Genomic DNA, 27,164 nt, shown 5'->3' on the forward strand with positions numbered 1-27,164 from the left:
TTGGCAATAAAAAACAAAAATAAAAACGAAGCAGAAAAGGGGTGGGCATAGAGGAAAAGAAGACTTGGGCAATCCCCCCCCCCCCCCAATTGAGCACAGTGTGACTATACACAATTTTGGCTTCACACACTAACCCTGGAACATAACCCCATATAAGTTGAGTCTCACCTGTATATATATATATATATATATATATATATATATATATATATATGAAAGGCTCATTTATATTTATTCTCCAGTTAATACAGATGGCCCCCTCAAAAACCACAACTTTATTCCTAATCACCATATGTATAATCTGATGACACACAAAAGACCAAATTTAAATCGTGGGAAAACAAAACTTATTTCTGGTGTAGAAAGCGGATGCTACTGGGAGAAATTAAGATGGAAGATTGGCCCAATATTGTTATTTTAGAGAGAAGGTTGATTAAATAAATTCGCCAAGGTGGAGTGGGGAAAATAAAAGCCTGAAGCAGAAGCGAATTCAGCCACCTACATGCAAAAACCACACCAGTTATAGCAGACTTATCTCATTAAAACCTCAAAAATGCTCAGTGCTGTTAGTGAACAGATGAGTTAGCTTGTACAATTTATAAGCTCTCTAAAGAGGGTTGTTGTAGAGGCATTTTATTTATTTAGATGGTTGAAAACAGATTATTTAGATGTGGTGTACAACAAAAGGGGAAAAAACCAAATCCGCTGTTTTTCCACATAACCCTATCTTTTTTGCCAATTCTTTCCACTTTCAGAGAACACTCTACTAGAAGCCATTACATTTCTCCTCAATTATTAACACTATACTGAGTTAACCACAGTTGGAGAAACTGGGTCTCGGCTGCCATGTTACATTCAGACATACAACAGGCAGTGGCGCTAGAAGATAGCGAAAAACCGTTACTGCTCATCTCATTCAATACTCTCAGCTCTCTTGAAAGACAGCCAGTTCCAATACATTCTCATCAATTACTGCCCATCTTTGCCTTGGGGTACAGTGTGCACCCTGGGACGCTGCTGCATTCCACTGCTTCCTTGATTTAGTCTCAAAATGTCCATATGTTGCCATTGACAGCTGCGAACTTAAGCCTTAACTTCAGGAGTTGTGCTGTAGATGGAATCTGAGTTTTCAGAGCCAAGGTCTTCTGCCGAGTCAAGAAAGGAAACACCGACATAATTAATTTTCAGCAGGCAGATAAATTCATCTACTTTATTCAAGCATTCTGTCACACAATTATTTCAGGTACTCTTATCTATACTTAACAAACAGCATTGCACTCATTAAGTGTGCAGCCCAAACATGGCTCTAGCAATGCCGTTTTGGCCACAATAGCAGCATCTGGTACATACTTGTCCCCGTTCACTGTTAAAATGGAGGGAAACTACCCTGCTATGACTTCTAGACAGCCCTTGGAGCCATCTCAGATCACAAGGAGCTAGCTGCTTCTCGGCCACCACTCGCTTCCCCAAAAGGGTCTTCCTTGCACTCTTTCACTTGGTTTTTGAAGTTCCTGAAACTACATGGCTAAGCATGGGGTAGGGGGTATGGACCACTACTTTGTAGTGTTCTAACATTTCACACTGGTTCCTATTCCACACCCACAACCCGCTTCCCCCCAACTGACTTAACACACTACACCATAAAAACATATGTTGAGGCCATTATCTAAATTACTCTGGCCGGAGCCCAGCACAGCTGTCAGCTCATTACCTAGGTCTTCCTCCGCAGTTCCTGGAAGGTTGGCCTTTGATTTCGCCAGCTCTACACCTTCTTCTTCTACAGGGAAAGAAAACAAGAGTCCTCTTTTCGTATGCTCAAACATGCCAAACTTTGTTGTAAAAAGTGTAAATGTCTGCTGTAGAACTGCAGGAATTCTGCAATTCACCAAGCAAATGGCATCACTGCTTTTCTGTATTTGTTGAATTCACCAGTGTGCTTTTCCATTATACGAAAACTATGCTTTATGAGCCAATTTCAAGCAACTCATTGACGTGATCAAAAGGTGGCTTGCCATCCTCTTCCAATTTTGGAAGGCCAACAGCAGCAAAAATAAATTTTAAAAAATCAGGAACTAAAGTGAAGTATGTATACTTCTAAGGTAGCAAAGCTTTGTCCAGGCTGCACCCTCTTCCTCAAGATGGCTTGTGTAGGCTCACACAGCAATCAATGCTGATCCATAACACACACAAAAACCAACCAAAGAGAAAACTAAATGTTAAGCAGGAAGATTAAGGTCTATCTAGACTTCTCACCCACAAGTCTGTTGTGTGGGCAGATTTGTTTCATTCTTTGGTGTAGAGGAACGCACACCATGTGAGCCCACACCTGCTCTATAAACAGGGACAGTCTAGAGGTTTACCACCTAGGCTTTAACTGATAACAGTTAAAAGATGTTCTGCTGGTATGCAATTCAGTAAGGTGCCAACAAGCTATTCAAGTAACAGAGTAAGATTATTATTACTATAAAACTGCACTGAAAACATTAGCTTCTTGGATTTTACAGTGCACTTTTGTTCCACCAGTTCTTACCAGGGATCACACATTTCCAGAGACCGTATGTTTTCCCGACTGTTGTTTGCCACAGTCTTAGCGTTCCATCCTCAGAGCCACTAGAATACAACTCTCCGTCTGGGCTAAATCTGACACAGTGAATAGGCCCAAAGTGCCCCTTGTAAGATTCTGCAGGGAAATGACAAACCAATGACTTTTCAGGCAACAAGGAATGCATGTGCTTTAACATGTAGGCTTAGGAATTCAGGAAGAAAAATAATGTCTTGGTTCCTTAGCGGTTGGGCTTTGTAAATGAATTTACTGGTCCAAGTCATAGGAGGACAGTAATGAGGCCCCAACTGTTTACAACACGAAGAAGCCCCCACCTACTTTGTGTGATATGGAGAGGTGCTCCACCACTAAGGGTATGGCTTGCCATCCAAACGTGGATGTGATACTACAGCAACCACAAAGTTTCCTTGAACATTTTACTCTCAGCATGGAAACATCAAAAAGAACTGCCTGCAGCTATCAGATGGTCACTAGAATCAGAAACTCAAGCTTCAATCTGGGCACTTGCTTAGCTTGAGATATTCCTTACCCAACAGCTATGCACAGAAGACAACCTGCAAGGCCAAACTAATGACGGCTAAAAAGTTCCCAGAACATGAATAATTCTTAGTCAACACTTGAGCCACTTTGCAAGCTCTTAAATTTCATTTCCCCTTGGCCTGGCTACATGCCTCCTACTGGTCAGAAGTTGTTGCCAGGGAATGTACCGTATTTTTCGCTCTATAGGACGCACTTTTCCACTCCAAAAATTGAGGGGAAATGTGTGTGCGTCCTATGGAGCGAATGCAGGCTCCTTGGCTTCAGCAATAGCAATGCTAAGCCTCCGAAGCGCAGAGGGAGCGCTCCCTCCGCGCTCCGGAGGCTTCGCGTTGCTTTCGCTGAAGCCTGGAGAGCGAGAGGTGTCGGTAATCAGGGATAGCTGCACACAGCCCCTCCGGCAGGAAGAGGCTGCACGCGGCTATGGCTTCTTTAGGTGCGCCCTATGGTCCGGTGCGCCCTATGGAGCGAAAAATACGGTACTTCTTTTGGGTTTCCCTTACCTCCCCACTAAATAGTATGCATAGGGTTTCCCCCATTCTTCTTGCACCCCATTTCTTCCAGCAGCCAGCGCTGAATAAAAGATGTGAGTGTAGGGAAAGACCACCTCGGGAGGGAACGATTGGGAAGTAACAAGAGATGGTTGCGCATCACTTTTGTCTCTTTGGGATCTTAGCCATACAAAGACTGATCAACTTTGGTTATCTGGACAGCAATTACAGTCAAGGTCAAATTTAACTAATCCTATTAAAGCCTGCTGTTCTGACTAAAGTGCAATGACAATCTGAGGAAGTTTGTGAAAGTGAGCCTACACACATACACACAGACCAAGAGAAGGAAAATGAAATGTGTCTTTATAACAATGGCTTGGGAAGTTACCGTCTCTTCATTATACTGATCGTGAGAAAACCTGAAGGCTCCAACCTTTGGAATGACCAGTTAAGCAGGTTTTATATTTTAACAAGAATGCAAATGATAAAAACATGCTCTGGAGGTATTTCGAAACCTGTTGGAACGTACCTAGTTCTTCACCAGTATTATAATCATACTTATAAAGTTTAAAGTCCTCGCCACCCGCAACTAGACATTCTTTCTCAGGGTGAAGGGATGCAGAATTAATTGTTGCAGGAGCCTCAAAGGATTTAATCTGTTCCAGACTAAAGAAGGGAAGGAAAATGCATTAAAAACTAGAACTGGACTCTCCACAGAACCATATACCAATGCATTAAAAAACCCAAACCCACAAAAGGTGGAATTCCATATAGAGGACTTTCACCTACTTACTAAGCCAGGGTCTTCTCAGATTTTTCTGCCTATTCTAGCAATAGTAGTATTTTGTGCTAGTTGCTGTATGATTAACTGGATTTTTATGGCTGCATTTCATTGTATATTACCAGGCCTTTAACTGACTGATTTTAGTGCCACTCTCATTTTGGGTGTTTTTAGTGCTTTGTGTTTATCCTGATGTGTTTTTGCTATGTTTATGTTTTGGCAGCAGGTTCAGAAATTATTATTTAAAAGCAAGGTAAGCTTTAAAATTAAGTAAGATGAAACCATTTCACTCACAGGAGAAAAACCAAGGTTGTGAAAGTTTTCCAATCTGAATGATGAACTGCACATCCTTAATCAAGACTACAGAGACTTTCTTCAGGATTCAAAGAACTAAGGATTATATCCAATGCTAGTTCTCAGAGCAGACCCACTGAAATTAATGGTTGATCAATTTCAATGGGTCTCCTCTAAAAAGAACTTAAGTTAGATAAAACATGAAGTATTTCTGAAGGGATATATATTAGATCTAGTATGGCAATATACACACACTTCTCATCTGTTTACGCTACTCCAAAAAGTTGCCAATTAAGTTTGTTTCTTTCAAAACTAACCACATTAAAAACTCAACTTACGTTTCTGCACTGTGGAAGGCGATTGTTTTTCCATAGGTGATTACTATTATCTCCCCTTCTGGAATATATTCCATACTGCTGACAGACATAGCAACATTTATTGCTTTTATTTCTGTAAATGTATTTCTGTCCCAGAGTCTGCATCAGAGACACAAAGGTAAAAATCTGTTTAGCTTATCACAAGACCAGCGCCATAGGTTAGATCTCCAAAGCCCTTTGGGTTGCATGCTTCCCTGCACTGTCATCACCTCCCCCAAGACATTTAGAGTATGGCTTAAGAGAATTTCACGGTTTCCCTCCCAAGAAGCTCTGTGATTCTTCTTGCTTCTCAGCCTGGCAAACAAATTGCAGCTTTTTATGCACTTAAGCATTGTACACCTTACGTAAATCTGGCGATATTTAAGTCTGTCCTTTCCTGGTGCAGGGGACTGTATTGTGAGACATGTACTCTGCTGAATAGCTCAGTCAATAGAGCATGAGACTCTTAATCTCAGGGTTGTGAGTTTGAGCCCCACACTGGTGGCGGGGGGGGAATCCTGCACTGCAGGGGGTTGGACTAGATGACTCTTACGACCCTTTCAACTCTACAATTCTATGGTTCTAGGACAGAGCACATCAGCTGAAAAGCTAATTATATATATTTGAATTCAAAAGAGGGCCCTATAATGAACACCAATTCCAGAAACACAAAAGGCAGCTCTGGTGAAAGGGAGGTATTTGTTCCTTCCTACCTGACAGTTTTGTCATCTGCTGAAAGGATCTGTCTGTCATCACTGCTCCACAGAGCCTTTTTAATCCCAGACGTGTGGCCACTGACGATTTGAGGGTCTAAACAGTAGGGGAAATACTGTGTTATTTCAAAAGATCTCTTCTAGCCATGCACTTCATCAAGGTAGTTTTCTCAACATGACTTACAATCAATACGAAGCAAATGTACTGAGAGATTAGTGGCAATACAGATAAGCACCACACATGAGATATTTTATTCCCCTGCATATAACTACATAGTGTAATTGCAAAGGGCTGCGAGAAATGATCTTCAGTGCAAATTCCCAAACTTAGTGTGACAGGAATGAACTGCAGTAGCTGCAGCATAACCACAAGTAGATCAGAAGCATACAGGGCAACCAAAGCAGTTTGTACCAAAACCAGGCATATACCCCAATTGAAATGGATCTAGAAAATCAAGTTTCCTCCTGGGGTGGCTGGATCTGGTCCACAATCATCCGCTCAAGAACCTTGCCCAAGAAGGGGAGAGTAGCGACTGGCTGGTAGTTACTTAAGAGTTTCCGAATTCAGGGTTTCTTGAGGAGTGATTTTCTGAGCACCTTGTCCACATCCTCAAGACTTACTAGCTGAAACTCACCCAACACAACAGGGCCAGACACCCCTTGAGATTCATCTGCTACAACAGCATAGTCAAGATTCCGGCTGATGCAACAAGTTTGTTCTCAAAATGCTTTGCAAACAAGTCACAGTGAGCTACAGTCGGTTCCACCACCTCCTTCGGACCATACTGTGAGATGATCCAACCTACCCGGAAAAGCTCTGCTGGACATCATAATGAACCAGAAATGGAAGCATGGTATACTTTCTTTGCTGCCTTCACTGCCACATACAGCAGGGTATGAGAACTAATAAGTAAGGATGTGCCCTTACCCTACCCCAATCCCTAATGCAGCCTGGAAATCCAAAACACACTTTCTTTTTGGGGGGTGAGAAGAGGGGAGTGCTTTGCAAGGAAAGGCAACAGCTTGCAAAAGGCGGCTTTCTCCCTCTCCCGTTTCAGGAAAGGAAAAGTGTTTCCTCCATTACCTTTACTGGCAAAAATGACTTGTCTCTTCTCCCATCCCCATCATTTCTGCACACCCCACAAAAGTATTTTGACAAATGGGTGGGACACCCACCTGTCAATCATGTGACATTAGAATAATGGGATTGACAGCTGGGTTGTTCCACCCACCTGTCAAAGCTGGTCTGCGAAAAGGCTTCCCAACCCTCAAATAGTATAACTGGATGCAAAAGAATTTCAAAAAGAAATTATAATAATCAGTTTCACCTACTAACAGTAAAAACCCACCTGCCTCTGGCTTGCTTAAGTCATAGATACGCAACAGTTTATCTTGCCCACCTGTCAGCAGGTAATTGCTGTCCTAGAACAGAAAACGAAAGCCATTGTTTTCATTGGTGCAACAGTAATTAAACATCACTACTTTTAGACACTGGTTTTTAAAAGCAGTACTATTTCAGTTATCATTATTTTATTTAATACTAATAAAATCAGTACTAGTTCGGAATATGAAGCTGTTCGTATCATGCCCTTGAGAAAAACACAGGCAAACAAAGGCAGGCATTCAGCCCTGAAACAAAGATATTTAGTGTCTGTTTTACCTGAGTAAAGTCCACAGATTTGACAATGTGCTTGTGGGCTAAGGTGATTATTTCATCTCCTGAAACACCATCCCACACTTTGCTGAAAGGAAAAAACATAGTTATTGATATGATATATTCCAGACTTGAAATAAAGCTTTTATACAGCTCTTAAAGATTTGAGACACCAGGGGTGGGGGAAGATTCAAGTGCATTAAGTGAGCTGCAAATGTAAAGAACAGGGTAGGTTTTGGTGTTAGATAGAAGACTTTCACTTACGCAGTGAAATCTGCAGCTGCTGTAGCTGCTTTAGTGGCATCTTTATTCAAAGTGGCACCCCAGACAGCTCCTTTGTGACCCAGAAATGTTCCAATCCAATCTCCTGTGTCACCCTGGCGAAGCATAGGCTTTCCATCTAGACAAAAAGAAAAAAGAAGTAAAACATAGGAGTTTAGTTTATCAACCAACAATCTATATCAAATAATCATACAAAGAGCATCTGTGAAATTAGAATTCAATAGAGATTATCCAGCAAGAGGTTTGAGCAAACCCACTGTAGGCTTCCTTGGTCATCTATATGTCACTATTCTTCTCTATGAAATTCACCCATCAAAGAACACTTGCTTTTACACAACCACTTATTTACAGAAGGGAAAAGCAAGGCAAGATCATGTGGGGGACTGGCAATTCATATTCAACCTCTGATTTAAATAAATGTTCAGATGGTAAATCAGAGGTTGAAGGTAGGTTATTCCAGGATGATGGATCGTACCTACTACCTCTCAGTTGCCAGGGTAGGGGGGAATCACATATGATCTTTTAAGGCAGCACTGCAAATAAGTTTATGGAAATGTTTGGAAACTAGTCTCTTTTCTCAGGTTGACAGATTCAACATAGTTTTATATGTGCAGAGTGGAGGCACCAGGAATTTCTGCTCTATCCGCCCCAACAAATCCCAATGGCTTTGCCTGTCTGCTTGCAAGAGCGCCAAGCAAAAAAGTTAATTGAAAGGCCACAATCCATTACAGGATTTAAGGGTGTTTCAAGCTCAATTAAGCATGTTTATTCCAGCACTGAATGGTGGCTCAAGTGCCCAGTGTATAATGGATATGCATGTACTTTTTATATAAAAAAAAATACCATAATGGAACTAATACATCAACAATATTTGGAAGGCTCTGGTGGCCCTTGCATCATTTAACAGTGTAACAATAAACTTTAAAGACTCAAAGCATTAGACACAGCTTTCCCAGATAATACCCTATCCAGGCACTGGCCATCTTGACTTCAGCAATGTTTCTGAATGATTTAGTCGAGATTCCTGCATCACAGTGGATTGGACTAGATGACACTAGGAATTCCTTCAACTCTACAATTCTATGATTCTATAACCAGAACCATGGTATGCATATAGTTAAATATTAGGCACAGACACATTATGTGCCAAGAGATAAATAAAGTGACTAACAAATTTGCTTATTATTGTCTCCATAATACCATCTACGTTTTTTACAAACATCAGCTTCAACAGGTCTCTACTCCCAAGGGCCTTACAATCTGGAAATAGAAACAACAGAGTAAAGGGAATAAAGGGAAAGCAGGTACAAAGAGGGGGTGGAAGCATTATTATTTGCACACACTCCAGCTTAACAGCTTTCCCTGTGAAGGATGCACCTTAAGCACAAACATAACTTGGAAGACCCACTTCTTAAATACTAACTCAACATGGCATTTGGGCAAGGAGGCTGTTCCAAAAGCTTTCCCAGATAAAGTATAAACCGCTGTGGTATTGTTCCAGTATTGTTTGATTCAACACTTATAGATTCACAGAATTGTAGTCAGAAGGGACTCTTGAGGGTCAACTAATCCAACTCAATGCATCACAGGAATGTTTTTGCCCAGCATGAGGCTCGAACCCACAATCCTGTGATTAACAGCCTCATGTAAGTGTATACAGATGTTTTGGGGGAGGTTGGTAAGTCAAGCAGCATAAAAGAAAGATAGGACTGTGGACACACCCAGGCACGAAGGAGGTTTGTTAGGAAAGATTATGTTCCCAGATATGAAGGCTCCCTTAAAGCAGAAGATTGAAATGAAATGAAATACTTTATTCTCACTTGTACACGAGCACCCCCCACTCAGCTCTCTTAGTCTTAATTCCCCTCGGTTAATAACGCACACCCACCAAACCCAAAAGTCACTTGCTTATTATTATTATTAATAATAGAATTTGTACACCACTCTTCAGCCATAGATCTCAGGGCGGTCCGCAGCCTAATTTTCCGAATACCTGTACATAAAAACTTGAGATTATTATTATAATTATTGAAAAAGGCGAGAGAGAATTCGCAGTATTATTTCCATGCCTGCCACCCACCGGCCCCTCGCAAGGAAGCCCCCGCTGGCCCCTCGCCTCACCCTTGCAGGCGCTGATGAGGAAGTACCCGTAGGGGGTGATGCCGCTGAAGGCCAAATCCACCACAGGCCGCGTGTGGCCGGAGCACGTCAGCGGGGTCTGTCTCATCGCCATGGCGGCGGCGGCGGCGGGAGGGAAGGAGCAGCGGGGGGAGAGGACGAGGAGGGCGACGCGAGGAAGGGCGAGGGGAGAAAAGAGGCCGCGGGAGGGGCGGAGAAGGCGGCCACGCCGGGGAAACGCCGCTCGCCCACAGCCACGCGCAACACTCTGGCCGCCAAGGGAAGGAGGGAGGGATAAGACGGCGCCGGCGCCGGAAGCGACGTCATCAGAAATGGCCTCCGCCGGAAGTCCACGCCCATGTCGATGGTAACCATAGCGACGCTTCCGGTTTCGCCCTAGAACACCATAGAGTTTCGGGGATGGAGCGGCACTCATGCTCTCTAGATCTATATCTATATATTTTAGATGACCAAGGGATATATATGAATCATAGAAATATGAATTATAGAAATATGAATGTAGCGTTGGAATGGACCCCGAGGGTCCTATGTTCCAAACAGGGATAGGTATGGGATTCGAACCCGCAAAGTTGGCTTTGTCAGCCCCATATCATATATATAGCTCGCAATCATTTTAAACCCGGAGCTAAGAAAGTGGAAGAAATAGGAAAGCGACTGTTGGGATTAAACTCCGCCCCCCAATTTAATTCCTTTTGTGAGGCTGTTTCTTTAAGAGGGGGAGGGACCCTCCTCAGGCCCCTGTGGGCCCATTGGGCGCACACCGCCGTACGTACTCTGACGCAACAGGTTGCAGCAAAGCGAAGGATGCGATAGGGTCCTCATGTGGTTGGGAGGACTGTACCACTTCAGCCTACAGCTGCGGGGGAAATACTGTATGTGAACAATTCCTTGCATTAAAAACAAAACAGGATGACATCTATTGTTTGTTTAACCCATTTATTCATTCATCTTTCAAAATGCAATCTTTCCTGGCTGGAACGGTGTTGTTGTTGTTGTTATTAAAAAAACTAAATACATGAATAATCCTCAAGGGCAGCTTAACATGAAAAGAAAATGCAAAAGCAATTAAAATACCAGTTAAAGGTGGTTAGGGGGTCAAGGTAAGACTGGAGAGAACCCAGGGTCAAATCCCTGCTCAGCTCTGAACCTCACAGAGCAGCCTAGAACCGCTTGCTTTATCTCAGCCTAACCTACATCATAAGGTTGTTGTGAGGATAACAAGTACATAGACTAAAATACTAAAGCAGCTGGGCCTGAGGTTTTTTTTGTTTTTGTTTTACTTTCCCCAAGTCACAAAGTACTGTATTCACATTCTCACAACACCTTTGTATGTTGATTGGGTTAGGTTGATCATTGGGGTTGGGGGAGGATTGTTGTTTTAACTGAGAAATGTAACCAAATGATTGTGGCTGCACTGTTATTCCCAGCTTCCTGGGAGTAAGTACATCTGAGCATAGCAGATGTCTTCACCCTTTAAAGACCTAGGACCCACCGTCCTGAGAGCCTTGGATAAATAAATAACTCAAACCTGCATTTTGGGAGCCCATTTCTTAATCTTTCACCATTTATTTGCATAGGTTATGGCCTACGTTGGATCAGGCCACAATCCACTGGTTGGGTCCCCAGACCTGCCAGTTGAAGTCTAGTGATGTATAGCATTGCATGGTGAATAAGTAAACAGATTCATTTAAACCTTTCACTACCCATTTATCTATTATTTCACCCAAGGGGAGGACATTTCAATTCCCTTCAATTACCCCCCCCCCCGCTTCATCCTCTTGAGAAATGCAATCTATTTTTGTTGACTTCAAGTGCCATCTGAGAATTGTGTCTGACTTAATTAGTGGAGCTGTCTTCTTAAATTTTTAAAAGGCCCTTGGGTTGACTATTATGGAGAACTGCGTGGTGAAGCCTCCGAGAGAGAAAAGAATAAAATCCAAGGTCGGCAAAGCTGACTTTGTAGGAAAACTTGAAGTAAGCAGTGCAAACTACGCAGCCTGAACAGCAGTGGTAATGCAGAGCAAGCTGTGTGCTCCTCAAGAAAGTTTGATTTGATTATTCCCACCAGTTGGCTTGTAATTTAATTTTCTGTGCAATTGGCCTACAATGTGCCCTGAAGGCAAAGCCGCCATATGATAACCAGTTGGGGAGATATAAACCTCCCAATAGTCAAAGGAAAGTCATAAATAATATCAGAAGCACAAATGGAAAGACAGAGCCCTGGAGACAACAGGCTCATTAACATTGGGCTATAGTAAAAACCATGCCTATCTGGCTGCTTTAAACCTATTAAAAATCATTTATTCATTCACTGCATTTATACCCCATCTTTCCTCCCAAGCAGCTCAAGGCAGTGTACATAGTTCTCCCTATTTTTCCCCTCACAACAACCCTGTGAGGTAGGTTAAGCTGAGAGACTGTAACTCACCCAAGGTCACCCAGTGAGCATCATGACCTGTTGGGGCTTTGAACTCCCCTATCCCAGGTTTTAGTCCAACAATCTACCTACTACACCACACTGGCTCTAGTGATACTACAGTGGTACCTCGGGTTACATACGCTTCAGGTTACAGACTCTGCTAACCCAGAAATAGTACCTCGGGTTAAGAACTTTGCTTCAGGATGAGAACAGAAATCATGCTCTGGAGGTACGGCAGCAGTGGGAGGCTCCATTAGCTAAAGTGGTGCTTCAGGTTAAGGACAGTTTCAGGTTAAGAACGGACCTCCGGAATGAATTAAGTTATTAACCCGAGGTACCACTGTACTGTAGTGTTTATCCTTGAAAAAAATGTGCCCATCGCCACTAGATGGAGCTCTACCTATCATGTTGGACACCAATTCCTTTTCTGCTTGGAATCACACAGTTGCATGTTTCTGTTACTCATTATGTGATTTATATATTGCATGGTTTAATCTGCTTTGGTTGACCTACTGACCTCTAGACAGGTGCAAGCAGGATAGGAACAAAATGAGGAAATGCTGGGTCTTCCATCTCGCTGTTTCACCCGTTTGCTTTCTTCTCCTTATTAAAGCAGGTGATCTTTGTCAACAAGAGTGGCGCTGACAACAACTCATAAGAAGGAACCATTGCAGTGTAGGAACTGCCAGCCTTACGCCTGACCTCAAGTCAGCTACTTAGTGATAACACACTGGAGCAGCAGAGCCACAGTCACATTAATTCATCTAACAGCCAATGCCAAAGGCACTTCCAACAGGAAACACGAACAGGCCTTATGCCTCAAATGTCTCACACCTGGTTTTCATTAAGATGATAAACTTGGTCCTGGGCTGTACCACTTCACAGGGGTAGGGATGTTCATGTGATTGAAAGCTCCCTCATTGCCCAAATTGGGGCTTGCAGTTGCTGTCAACCGGCTAATTGGCAACGCTTGTAAAGTACTGTTTAACTGCAAATCACAAAGGGAAGTAGACCACTTGGCTGCATTGCAATATCAGGTGATTGAGAGGTGGGAAACCCCACCCAACTGTCAAAGTTGGCTCCCTGGGCAGTGCTGGAGGGGTGTGCGTGTGTGAAGGTAAGTTCTCTAAGCAGAACACAAAACTGTCTCTCTCTGCAATACCATCATTGCATACTCTCCGAACATCTTTCCGGTGAAAATAGGGAGGTCCTACTCCATAATAACAGGGACGCGGGTGGCGCTGTGGGTAAAACCTCAGTGCCTAGGACTTGCCGATCGTATGGTCAGCGGTTCAAATCCCCGTGGCGGGGTGAGCTCCCGTCTTTCGGTCCCAGCTCCTGCCCACCTAGCAGTTCGAAAGCATGTCAAAGTGCAAGTAGATAAATAGGTACCGCTTTATAGCGGGAAGGTAAACGACGTTTCCGTGTGCTGCGCTGGTGCTGGCTCGCCAGAGCAGCTTCGTCACACTGGCCACGTGACCCGGAAATGTCTTCGGACAGCACTGGCTCCCGGCCTCTTAAGTGAGATGAGCGCACAACTCTAGAGTCGGACACGACTGGCCCGTACGGGCAGGGGTACCTTTACCCTTTACTTACTCCATAATAATAATTTTTTTATTTATATTCCATGCATCTGATCATAATAAAACATTAAACATTAAAAAAACTTCCCTATACAGGGCTGCCTTCAGGTGTCTTCTATAAGTTATATAGTTACTTATCTCCTTGGCTCAGGGGCCACATAACTCCTTACCTACCAACATTTCTCTGTTGAAAATAGAGACATCCTAAGGAAAAGTGGGAAATTCTGGGATAATAATTAATAATAATAGTAGTAATTTATTATTTGTACCCCGCCCATCTGGCTGAGTTTCCCCAGCCACTCTGGGCGGCTTCCAACAAAGATTAAAAATACATTTAAATGTCACTCATTAAAAACCTCCCTGAACAGAGCTGAATTCAGATGTATTCTAAATGTCAGGTAGTTGTTTATCACTTTGACATCTGATGGGAGGGCATTCCACAGGGCAGGTGCCACTACCAAGAAGGCCCTCTGCTTGGTTCCCTGGATGGCTTCTGTAAATCCGGGACTGCCCCTGGAAATTAGGGACAATTGGAGGAGCTGACATTAAGCTGTGGCCCATTGCAGTGATTTTCTTCATGAGACAGAATGGCAGCTATGTATCTAGGAGGGAGAAACTAAAGGAGTGCATGGGGTAGCATAGCTCAGGGAGGAGCCAAAGGGGTTTTCTGTGCTACTAATCCCAGCCATTGAGAAGCAAGGTGGCTCTTCGGCCATAAGTCTGGACAGATGTGTGTGCGCATGTGTGTCAGAGTCCACACCATTCCCCCCCTTCTCTTTCTGATTTGCGGCCTTCAACTGCTGACCCCGTTCCACTTTGTGAGTTCATTTCGAGGGAGGAACATACGGTGCATTCAAGGCAGTTGACGAGAAGCAGGGACGGTCCAAGGATTCAGCACTGTTGCGCGAGCCTGGCATGGCGAGAGAAAAGGTCAAGGGAGCCTCATTTGTATTCTGTTCTTGGAGCACAGCTAGAAGAGAGGCACATCAAAGAGAAAGCCAGGTCAGATTGTGGTTTTCTGCTGAAGTCACAGCAAAGGTTAAAGGTATTTCACGATTTCAGCCTCAGTTGGAAAGAGACGAACCCCAAATCTATGCCTTGCATCAGACTGAGCTGCAGCTTTGTGGTATTGCATCTGCATGAATGTGGAACGGCAAAAGGTGTATAGCCCCTTATGGAACACAGGTTCCATTTTATGGCCCATTGGTCCATGTAGCTTGTCTACACTGACTGGCAGAATCTCTCCAGGGTTTCAGACAGGGAATCTCTCCCAGGCCTGCCTGCAAATGCCAGAGAATGAACCTGGTGTTAAGTTGTGGGTGAACATATCAAACGACACAGCGATTCTTCAAACAGCTCTTGTTTATTCACAGGCCAGAACAGAACTGAACTGAAGGGTTCAGCCAGCCTGCTTATATAGAGCTCCACTAGAACGCAACAGTAACCATTTTCTGTAACTATCCAATCACTGAACGTCACTTTCGATCCCTTATTTGCATATGTGGACCTGAACTATCTACAGTATCCCACCTGCTGGCCCAGGGTGAGAACTTCAGTACATAACACCTGGGACCTTCTGCATGCAAGATCAATGCTCTGCCACTGAGCTACAGCCCTGCCCCCTAATGTCCCTTGAAAATGCATACAAAAAGCAGCATACTGCACTACTCATGGTGCTACCATCGGCCAAGATCAACGCACACACAGGCCACCTGCTTTGTTGACCATGTAGTGTGATGAGAAGTCCTGGAGAACTCAAAAGCTTGTGATATTTTGACTGCCCTAATAAATGCATTGCTGTAATATGGTTTTTAATATGGGGTACCTTTACCTTTAATATGGTTTTTAAATCAATATGATTCCTCTTTGTAAAGAGCCACAGAGAAAGACAGCAAGTTCTCATGCTGATAAATTGCTTCGATCTGTTCTGCTGATTACAATCCCCTGGCTCCATCTTCTGTAACTTTGCTCCCACACAGCTCCTTCTAACTTGCAGTAATTACTATTCCATGCAGAAGTTGCACTCCAGATTGTTGTGTTCCTTCTCCAGCTTTCCTCAAATAAATAAAACTGACTGCTTCACATTTTAATGCTGGGAAGTGGATGGAAACTTAGCATGCCTGTTTCTGTTCTCCTCACGTACCAAGACGTTATCACAAGAAACCAAAATATTGCAAGAGAAATGCTTTCTTTAAGAAACGTTTTGTCTCCCCCAAAACCATTTTTCTTGCATTCCTTGAAATTTCTCAAACGTGAGATTTTGTTCCAAGGTATGTTGCTTCGTGCAATCTTTGGTGGACATTATGGGTAGGATCCATACTTCATTTTGTTGCTGTCAGGTCCCATTGAAATCAGTGGGGAAAATCAGTCCTGAATTAAGTCCATCCCTTTACAGATGTTCACCCTGAACATGTGAGGACGAAAGATTTTTAGAGTGCCAGGTGCCATATGCTAGTTTTTAGTGCTATTTTTCTAGAAAAGAAGGTGCCGGAACTCTCCATGAATGCCTCCCTTGTTTCATATAATGGCAATAGCGCCCACCTGAGAGGTGCCGAAATTGACTTCTGTTGAGTTCCAGCTAGTTCTGCCCTGCTAGTTCTGCCTTTAATGTCCCCACATGGTATTTTATTATAGAACTGTAGAGTTGGAAAGGACCCTGAGGATCATTTAGTTCAGGTTTCCTCAACCTCGGCCCTCCAGATGTTTTGAGACTACAATTCCCATCATCCCTGACCACTGGTCCTGCTAGCTAGGGATCATGGGAGTTGTAGGCCAAAAACATCCAGAGGGCCGAGGTTGCAGCTGTCCCATATCAGGATCAAACCTGCAACCTTGGCATTATCAGCACCATGCTCTAACCAACTGAGTTATCTTGGCTTGCCCCCTGCTCCCCTGGGGTTCCTGCAGTGAGCAGAAAGGTCTGCCAGGAGCTAAGCATGTAAGTGTTTCTTTTTCTTTTTCTTTTTTCAATTTTTTTTATTAATTTTCCAAAAAAATTAAACAAACAAACAAACATACATCATAACTGTACTTAATCCAATCTTAATAACATTGTTAAGTGACTTCCTCGAATTCCCCTGACTGAATTTCAATATATATCATTGTAGAAGGTCAGCAGTTCGAATCCCCGCGACGGGGTGAGCTCCCATTGCTCGGTCCCTGCTCCTGCCAACCTAGCAGTTCAAAAGCATGTCAAAGTGCAAGTAGATAAATAGGTACCGCTGTGGTGGGAAGGTAAACGGTGTTTCCGTGCGCTGCTCTGGTTCGCCAGAAGCGGCTTACTCATGCTGGCCACATGACCCAGAAGCTGTATGTTGGCTCCCTTGGCCAATAAAGCGAGATGAGCACCGCAACCCCAGAGTCGGCCATGACTGGACCTAATGGTCAGGGGTCCCTTTACCTTTACTAACGGTTTTCCAAAACAAATTTCACATAAAATTTACTTAATCACTTAACATCTTTCTTTCTTTTCATCTTTGCTTTAAACATATCATTCTATAACTTCACATATTTAAATCCTTAGCCTATCTGTTTTTTGCAAGTATTTCTATTTAAATTATCTTGACATATTTAAGTAAATAGTCTTTGAAATTCTTCCATTCCTCCTGGTACTTCTCCTCCTTCTGGTCGCGGACTCTTCTGGTCAGGTCGGCTAGCTCCGAAAAGTCCATCATCTTCATCTGCCATTCCTCCACTGTTGGTACTTCTTGTGTTTTCCATTTCTTGGCTAATAAAAGTCTAGCTGCAGTTGTGGCATACAAAAACAATAAGCATGTAAGTGTTTCTAGCTGAATACTGAGCTTCTAGATGAGCCTCTTCGTGACCAGAAACTCTGAGAATGCAGGGGAAGCCAAAAACATGCTTCCAAACTCCCCTCAGACCTCCACACTAAACATGTCAAGAAGGGGTGCGTGGTCAACATCTGCAAGGAAATTGGAGCCTCCATATGCACCCTTGGCTCCTAAATGACCTCTGGCAATTGGAAGGTGATTCACCTACCTTGCATGGAACATTTTGGCCATATTTTACCTGACCTGTATGTGCAGGAGGTGATAGTTTTCCAAAGATGCAGCTGTTAGCCACACTAAATACCACTGGGAATGATGCAATACATCTTTACGAGGTCATCCCGTTCAAAACGTATTTTAACAAAAGAGGTTTTCTGTTCCTTTCTTTTTGGGGGGTGGGAATCCCTCCCTGTTTCTTGGCATCTGCCCCAATGTCTTTGCAGCTGTTCTCGAATTGGGGATATGTTTGTTGACCTCACGGGCCGCATATTATGATTATCTAATATACTAGAGAACGGATGACACACTGGATTTTTAAAGAACTACCTAACGTGTGAAGAAAAGAAAGATTCCCATGAGCATGGATTTCTTGCATGCAAAAACGGGCATGTTTTGGAACTTAAGCCCCTTGTCGAATAAACTTGCTTGCTTACAGCAGCCGCAGATGGGAGGCCATGTCTAATCAAAATCAGCTGGCATGTGGCCGTTGATTTCAGTCATGTCTGCAGGTCTTGTAAATACAGATGCAACGGCACTCTTAAAGCTGCTTGCCTTCTCCAGCTGAGTGGAGCTAAGGGCCAAACTACACTGATGCCAGACCTGTTTTTAAACGTGTGCTTAGCTTAGACCTAGAGCAAAGGGGGAGGCAATGGGGGGGGGGAGCAACGAGGGGTGACCCATTGTTATGTATTGAGTTGAATAGGATCCAAATTGCAGCAGTCTGATTGGTCCTAGAACAATAGGATCCAAATTGCAGCAGTCTGATTGGTCTGCAGGAGCCACTCAATCCAACTCCAGGTGGAAGTGAATCTGCAACCTGATTGGCCTACAAGAGAATCCCGGAACCAGCCAATCACATGGGGCCCATTGTGTAAATAATGTATATAAAGCAGACATTTCAGCGGAACTTCCATTCCTCACTACTATGAGCTGAACAAAGAGCATGAAATCCACACTCGACTCCGAGTATATTTCACCCATAATGCTCCAAGTAGTGCAGAATTTTGGGATGTTGGCATTTGAACTTGTACAGCCAGGTTTGCTCATGCGACTCCAATTTGAAAAGATCTGTGCAGCTTACCTATTTGTTTCAGGGCTCAGTTCAAGGTGCTTTAACAAATTTGCGGCCTGTAGGGCAGCAGTGGAAACGGTCCTTCAGGTACGCAGGGCCGACGCTGTTTAGGGCTTTAAAAGTAATACATTGAACTGCGCTCAGAGCCAATGTAGACTGGTGTAATATGGTCCCGGCGGCCACTCCCAGTTACCAGTCTGGCAGCCGCATTCTGGATTAGTCGTAGTTTCAGAGTCGCCTTCAAAGTTAGCCCCACGTAGAGCACATTGGAGTACGTATATTGGTGTTTGTTTATTTTTTCTTGAAAATTACTTAATTTGATGCAATTGTTTAAACTGTTCTTATGTGCGTAACTGTTTTATAGCTGCTTTTTATTATATAGTAAATCACTTCAGGATGCCTCATGGGAAGTGATTCATAACGAAAATAAATCGCCATCTCCTTTCTTTTCTTGACAAAGCTACCAGTGATCATCTCCCCTCCCCCTCCCCAACGTTTATTTTTCCAGCTGTCTTAACACAGCTTTGGATTGTTGTCCCTTTACTAGTTTTTTTTTTTTTTTAAGGCTGTATCTCATGCATTTTTCAAAAAGGTGCACCTGATGTCTATTTCCCCAGTCTTTAGACGCCATGTGAAAACATACACTGCAAGTCGCAGTGTGTTTTGCGGTGTTAACTGCTGCCAGTTATTATGTTTGCTGCTATTATTTTATTGTGCTATAATTTCTGATTTATCATGTTGTACACCACCCTGAAATCTGATCCAATGAAGGGCAGGTGTATAAATGTTTCAAATAAATAAATACTGACTAGGGGGCTGCACACGCTGGCTTGCTGCTTTAATCACCTCCTGCCAGGTTACAATATATTCTTGGAAGGTGCTTCACACAGGAAAACAACTTTCAGCTGAGTTCACTATTACAGGGAGTGATTATATCTGCAGGATATATATAACACCTTTAAAAATGTTCCCTCCATTGGCCCTTTTCTCTGAGTTGGTCAATCGCTTCTCCCCCCTCCACCAGTCAAAATCAGTGGGAGCTATTTTGGGTAATGGAAAGAATGTACGGTTGTTATCCCAAAGTTTGGCAAAGCTGATTTGCTTCATAGCCCAAATGGTCATAAACCAGATAAGCTGAGGCTAAAGAGTTCGAATGGATCTCCAGGGAGATTCCATTTTCAGTACTTGACAATGCTCTTTGCTGGGGCCAATGTTTTGGGATGACTCTTCAGGAAAATAAACAGTTTCACCCGTTCCCATGATCTTGGTGTCATGAGAATTTGAAAACCATGGACATATAATTGATGCAGAAACAAATCATTTCTGGCCTAGTCCAAAGTAACTGAGTTGTTGTCACTGGAGTGGGGGGAGACCTCTGTGGTGAGTGGTAAGATCAAGTGTCCTCCAGTACCAGGAAATGCCTCCCCCCCCCCAATTGTACAATTTCTGGGTAGCACTCCACCCTTAAGAGTTCCTTTTGAGAAGATGCTATCGTATCTAGGGCTGTGCCAAATATTTCTCCTGGATTTTTTCCATATCACTCATCATCATTCTGCCATTCCATTTGAAAACTATGAAAGGGGGGGGGGGAGAGAGAGAGAAATTCACTGAAATTCTCATGAGTGGGGTTTTGTCACACTTATTTTTGAGGTGGCTGACAGGGTGTTTGTGAGGGTCTTTTAATTCTACAAATCATCTCCCTGGTGGTCTACACCAGGGGTCAGCAAACTTTTTAACAGGGGGCCAGTCCACTGTCCCTCAGACCTTGTGGGGGGCCAGACTATATTTTTTTTGGGGGGGGAATGAACAAATTTCTATGCCCCACAAATAACCCAGAGATGCATTTTAAATAAAAGCACACATTCTGCTTATGTAAAAACACCAGGCAGGCCCCACAAATAACCCAGAGATGCATTTTAAATAAAAGGACACATTCTACTCATGTAAAAACACACTGATTCCTGGACCGTCTGTGGGCCAGATTTAGAAGGTGGTTGGGCTGGATCCAGTCCCTGGGCCTTAGTTTGCCTACCCATGGTTTACACTCTGCAGCCTCCCTGGGTGCTTTTTTCAATCAGCACCTGGGGAGGCTGCAGCGTGGTGGAGAAATGTTTAATGGGGACCAAATGCAGCCCTCCAGTTCTTTCTTTCTGATCCCTGGGATCCTCCTCGTGCCATATCCCCTACCCAGTCATGGCCCTTCTCCCCAGGGCATACCCTGCACTGATAGTGCTTCTCACTTGCCTGGATGGAGGATAAAGAGGCTGATGTGAGTGTGTGAGAAACTAGTCTACTGCACGAGGTGAAATCTGCATGCATTGCTCCACTCACTTTTGCCTCTGACCCCACCCACCACTGCCGTGTGGCTCCTGACAGTTTGCCTAGAATGGAATGTGGCCCTCAGGCTTAAAAGGTTCCCTCCGTCACCTCATAACAATATACGTGAAGGAGCGTCTCCACGCCCATTGTTCAGCCCGGACACTGAGGTCCAGCTCCGAGGGCCTTCTGGCGGTTCCCTCACTGTGAGAAGTGAGGTTACAGGGAACCAGGCAGAGGGCCTTCTCGGTGGTGGCGCCTTCCCTGTGGAATGCCCTCCCATCAGACGTCAAGGAAATAAACAACTATCTGACTTTTAGCAGACATCTGAAGGCAGCCCTGTTTAGGGAAGTTTTTAATGTTTGATGTTTTATCATGTTTTTAATATTCTGTTGAGAGATGCCCAGAGTGGCTGGGGAGGCCCAGTCAGATGGGCAGGGTATGTATGTATGTATGTATAAATAAATAAAATAAGGTAAGCACAAAACCACCAATGTTTGAAATAAATTCTCAAGTAGCCTGTGTGTGAGGCACAAAAGGGGATGCCTCTTTCACTGAGGAATAACACTTTTTGATAAAGTTGAAGATAGATTTCAGCATGGAACTAATTACGACCCTCAGCACAAACAGTGTCTTGGATTCTGACACAGAGCGGTGTGTGTGTGTGTGTGTGTGTGTGTGTGTGTATGTGTGTGTATGGACGACCAACCAGATCAGGAAGATCAGGGCAGCTGCTCAACACAGACTGAGGCCCTGACACCAAGCTTGAGCCGGGAACCTGAGGCGACTGAATTTGAAATTGCACTTTTGGACCCAGGTTTCCCTGAGGAGCTTGATCACTTTACATGGGATACATGACAGTGGGAGAAGGTATCCAGGCAGTGCACAAGGTGGGAGCCAACTACTAGACTCCCCTCCCAGGGGCCTGCCCCTTTAAGGTTTCCTGATGGTCTGGAAGGGGGCGGGGCCTGGGAAGGATAGCCCGCCTCTCCCCTTACCCCATGCAAGGTCTCCAAACTGAGCTCCAAACTTCCTTGCAGCAAGCTCTTTGCTTGGAGCTGTCCAAGGTCCTGCAACACCAGCCTCATTCCTCATTCCCTGACTAAGGCAGGTGTCCAGCGTCCTCTATAGGCTCCCCTTTCACGGTCAGGATGGGTGCCCTTTGGGTCCCTAGGGCAATTCTTAGGACCATACTAGCACCAGCCAGTGGGCCGGATCCTTACCTGCTCCACCCACCCCAAGCTAATGTTGACAGGTGGGCAGGCTATGTGCCTGCTGAAATCTCAATGATATCGCGTGACCTGGTTCCCACTGTCTGTGCAGTTCGAAAATTTTAATGAACTACATGGGGAAGTGGAGTGTTACTGAGCTTTAAGGGGAGTGGGGAGCAAATGATGTTGGCAAGCAACTCAAGCAGGAGTAGCAATCACTCCCATAATTACAATAATTATAATTATTCTTTATTAAATTTGTATACCGCCCTTTACCGCCGGTCTCAGTGCGGTTCACAAGATAAAATCATGATATAAAAACATAAAATGCATAATCAAAACTAAAACAAAAGCAACCCAATAACCCCCCATGACACATTTTAAAAGGGCCTTGGATGTCAATCAGCCAAAAGCCTGGTTAAAGAGGAAGCTTTTTGCCTGGTGCCTAAAGGTGATTAATTTATAATTAAATAAATTTGTTAGTTGTTTTATCTTGCCCAAGGCAACGCAAAGCACCCTGAGTTTATAGATGCAAAGAGACAGAGGCTGTATTTTAATATAAAAATCAGTTAATTTAATTGATGACTGTTCGCAGTACTATTTTTCTAGAAAAAGTGTTGCTGGAACTCATCATGAAAGCCTTCTTTGTTGTGATATAATGGCAATGGTGCTCACCTGAGAGGTGCCAGAACTGAGTTCTGGTGAGTTCTCCCTGAAAAAAAAAAGCCCTGGCTGTTCCTATGCTTTCCAAATATTTTTTCAGTTATTTAATTTGTTTTTACATACAGACAGCCCTTCCATATATGGAAACAAACAGTATTTTTATTATTATTTAACACTTCTTAACACCTTAAACCATTTGCCCTTGAAACTTTATGCTATTTTGTAGGGTATCACATTCCACCTTGCCGTATTTTCTCCCTAGCGATTTTCTTCTATATAGGATTTTTACACAAGGGAAAGTTGTTTATTTTGTCCCGCTGTATTCCCATATCTTGAAGGAGATGAGCTTTTTGAGAACTTCGCCTTGCTTTATCATAAATGATTTATCAACTTGGAGAATGCTGTATATAATCTGACATTTATTTGTTTTTATTTTTGTTTTTAAAAATATTAATTATGCATAATTACGTCCTTGATGCTTTGTTTTGTTTCTTTTCTGTTTCCAGGCAGTGTGCTTTGGGAGCATTGAAGCTCGTTGGCAGGCTCAAATAGCTTCCTCCTGGTAATTAGGATGCGGGTGGCACTGTGGTCTAAACCACAGAGCCAGAGACTTGCTGATCAGAAGGTCGGTGGTTTGAATCCCCGCGATGGGGTGAGCTCCCGTTGCTCGGTCCCTGCTCCTGCCAACCTAGCAGTTCGAAAGCACATCAAAGTGCAAGTAGATAAATAGGTACCACTCTGGCGGGTAGGTAAACTGTGTTTCCATGAGCTGTTTCAGTTCTCCAGAAGCGACTTAATCATGCCGGCCACATGACCCGGAAGCTGTACGCCGGCTCCCTCGGCCAGTAAAGCGAGATGAACACCGCAACCCCAGAGTCTTCCATGACTGGACCTAATGGTAAGGGGTCCCTTTACCTTTACCGTATAAAGAATAATGGCAGCAGCGAGCTCAGTGAACTCCATAGGCCTAAATCACCCCGATCTCGTGCCCGTTCAGACTTGAACTCTATTCAGACAACGACCTCAGTTGAAGGAATGGGTGGAGGTATGTATATATGCCAGCATCACAACTGCTGGCCTCCAAGCATGTTGGTAGTGTTACCATAAAGCACCAATGCTGCAGCAAGCAAAGGCTCTAGCAGCTCAGCCAGCTGCTTGTGGCTGGAAAGCCAAACAGGATGTTTGTGACTGTTGCCATGGGAACAAAGGGGCAGTCCATTCTGTACTGAGCACCGGATGTTAGCTCAGTGTGTGTGTGTCATATGACCCGTACTGGATGTACTTGGGAGGAGTTTCTTCTCGCTGTTGTTGAGTGCAGACATGATTCTCTGTACTGATGTAAGAGGCAGAAATAAATGATGTAAATAGTTTTCTGTCTGCTTCTTTCCCCTCCCTGGGGACACCAAAGGGGAGAGAGGAAGAACGGTGTGTTCCTCTCATACATCTGAGAAGAATCGCCAGACCTCGCCTGCTTATCAGCAGAGTGGAGACGCGGGGAGGTCGACAGGAATATCTGCCGGTGCCTACGCTGTGGCACATTCCTCTGACCCAGGCAGAATTCCAACAGTGGTAGCAGAGGATGGTTGCGATTCATCGGACATCTGCATGAGAGGCTGGTGGATTGTCCTCCTCTGCTCCAAGGAGGAAGAGAAGCGTCTGAAAGAAGCCAGAGGCTCCACAGACAGCTGGTGGAAAGAAGAGGTGTTTTCCAGAGCAACAAAGTTCAAGGTATGCTGCATTTCGGGCTAAAAGTGTGAACGCAGGAAGATTAATTCCCTGGTTCACGGAGCTGCGTTTCAAAGAAAACAAAAGCTCCGGAGGAAGAGGCCTGCAGCTTGAAGGCTGAAGCCTGCATTCCACAAATTTTTGTGGTAGATAAGAAGTCCTATTGAAATGCATTGTTGCTAGGTAACGGTCCTGGAAAGTTACTGGCAAAGGGGCTGGACTCTGAGTGTAAGCCTGGGAAAGCGAAACAAAATCAGAGAATGTTTCGGCTACAAGGTTTACGAGCTCTTGGAAGGGACTTTTCAATAGCAGCCTGAGTTTAGCTGCCAGGTGCAAAAAGCATAAACAACTTGCAGTTTTGCTGCGTGAAAAAGAAAAAAAACAACTGTTGGATTTTACAGTTTGTTTGACAGTGTGAGCTGGAGGCTTGGCTTCAAGATGGATGCCAAGAAAGGGGGAGGTTTGCCTTGCCCACCTCCCTTAACCAATGACAATTATTCATCTTGGTCTGTAAAGATGAAGGCCCTGCTGCAGAATCAGAGGCTTTTTGATGTAATTGAAAACCCCATCCCTGCAGCACCAACCAGAGGTTGGGAGTCACAGAATGTAAGGGCCAGGACTGCTATAATTCTGTGTGTCTCAGATGATCAGTTGGTGCATGTTCAGCATTTAGAAAACGCGAAAGAGGTATGGGACACGCTGCGTACAACGCATCAGAGAGATGCTGGTTCTTCAGCGTTGCTGTATTTTGAGAAATTGACCAATCTGAGACTTGCGCCTGATGGAGATGTTCAAGCGCACCTGACAGAAATGAAGTTTCTGCGTCAACAGATGCTTATCAGCAGAGTGGAGACGCGGGGAGGTCGACAGGAATATCTGCCGGTGCCTACGCTGTGGCACATTCCTCTGACCCAGGCAGAATTCCAACAGGTAGTGCACTCTCAGATCTATCCCTATGAGCCTCCCCTGAGGAAGAACCCCATAGGCTCTTCACTAGTAGAGGCTGATGCCAGCAGCTCATCCACTGACTAGAAAGCAGCACTCAGGTTATCCAGTGACATTGAGGAGGGCCGTTCCACTTCCCTACATCTCCCAGTACATTTCCAAGCACAATTCAAACTGTTGGTGCTGACCTTTAAAGCCCTAAACGGCCTCAGCCCAGTATACCTGAAGGAGCGCTTCCACTCCAATCGTTCAGCTTGGACACTGAGGTCCAGCGCCGAGGGCCTTCTGATGGTTCCCTCACTGCGAAAAGTGAAGTTACAGGGAACCAGGCAGAGGGCCTTCTTAGTAGTGGCTCCCGCCCTGTGGAACGCCCTCCCATCAGATGTCAAAGGAATAAACAACTATCTGACATTTAGAAGACATCTGAAGGCAGCCCTGTTTAGGGAAGTTTTTTAATGACTGATGTTTTAATGTATTTTTAATCTCCTGTTGGAAGCCGCCCAGAGTGGCTGGGGAAACCCAGCCAGATGGGCTTGGTATAAGTAATAATAATAATAATAATAATAATAATAATAATAATAATACCTCAAATCTGAGTTCCAACTCCCAACCACCTGGGACCCTCTGTAGGTTTTGAGTCCTCCTTTGGTTCTTGCCCACTGCCTCTCAGCCCACTGGGGTCCTCCCTTGTGCCATAGCCTTCTGGCTCCCCAATCTCTTCCCATTCTTCCTCCTCCGATCAGTTCTGCATAGATGTCTCCATGAGGCTTGCAGTAAGTTTAACATGGACGGTCTCCCAGAACAGGGGTCTGTGCCTGATTAGATCACTCTCCTCCCTACAATCTCTCCCCCTTCCTCTGAAATTAAATCAGATTAGTAAGAAATGAGGGGATGCTTTTCAAAAAATTCCAAACAAATCGTCATCCAACCGGAAAAAGAAGGGGGAGAACAGAAAGCAAAAAGAAAACACCCAGTCTTCTCTAATGCAAACATTGCTTTTCCTTTTTAATCTTGCAGAATGTCCTCAAGAGTTTAAGGGTTGCTGAGCAATCTGACCTTGGCAGCACAGAACATTTTATGATTTCACATGACTTGTGTTGCGCTCCATCAGTTTCTCTGGTGTGTTAAAAACAAACTGGCTTTTCCATGTCCTTTACTGCCCCTCCCCCCACTGCTCTCTCTCTCTTTTTTAAACTCTTTAGGCTACAGTGGTACCTCAGGTGAAGAACTTAATTCATTCAGTTTCTGTTCTGAAACTGTTCTTAACCTGAGGTACCACTTTAGCTAAAGGGGCCTCCCACTGCCGCCACGCGATTTCTGTTCTCATCCTGAAGCAAAGTTCTTAACCCGAGGTACTATTTCTGGGTTAGCGGAGTTTGTAACCTGAAGCGTCTGTAACCCAAGGTACCGCTG

General features: G+C 44.2%; 1 protein-coding gene and 2 long non-coding RNA genes across 3 annotated transcripts; 1 reads left to right on the forward strand and 2 right to left on the reverse strand.

The window, feature by feature from the left end:
• Nucleotides 1-617: 617 nt before the first annotated feature.
• STRAP (serine/threonine kinase receptor associated protein) lies at nucleotides 618-10,066 on the reverse strand. The gene is made up of 10 exons (XM_080971130.1): nucleotides 9,793-10,066; nucleotides 7,654-7,789; nucleotides 7,396-7,477; nucleotides 7,085-7,157; nucleotides 5,736-5,832; nucleotides 5,005-5,142; nucleotides 4,121-4,257; nucleotides 2,531-2,680; nucleotides 1,712-1,777; nucleotides 618-1,145 (listed from the first exon to the last, which is right to left on the reverse strand). Exons 1-10 carry the CDS (start codon nucleotides 9,902-9,904, stop codon nucleotides 1,084-1,086), a joined length of 1,053 nt encoding a protein of 350 aa, XP_080827256.1. The 5' UTR covers nucleotides 9,905-10,066; the 3' UTR covers nucleotides 618-1,083.
• LOC308457370 lies at nucleotides 10,028-13,053 on the forward strand. The gene is made up of 2 exons (XR_013976878.1): nucleotides 10,028-10,156; nucleotides 12,843-13,053. It is a non-coding gene; the product is annotated as an uncharacterized lncRNA (long non-coding RNA).
• A 2,103-nt stretch (nucleotides 13,054-15,156) lies between these two features.
• On the reverse strand, nucleotides 15,157-15,845 carry LOC308486935. The gene is made up of 2 exons (XR_013991394.1): nucleotides 15,644-15,845; nucleotides 15,157-15,609 (listed from the first exon to the last, which is right to left on the reverse strand). It is a non-coding gene; the product is annotated as an uncharacterized lncRNA (long non-coding RNA).
• Nucleotides 15,846-27,164: the final 11,319 nt, after the last annotated feature.

Source organism: Podarcis pityusensis (assembly GCF_964106645.2).
Source record: "Podarcis pityusensis genome assembly, chromosome: 10".
Lineage (NCBI taxonomy): Eukaryota > Metazoa > Chordata > Lepidosauria > Squamata > Lacertidae > Podarcis > Podarcis pityusensis.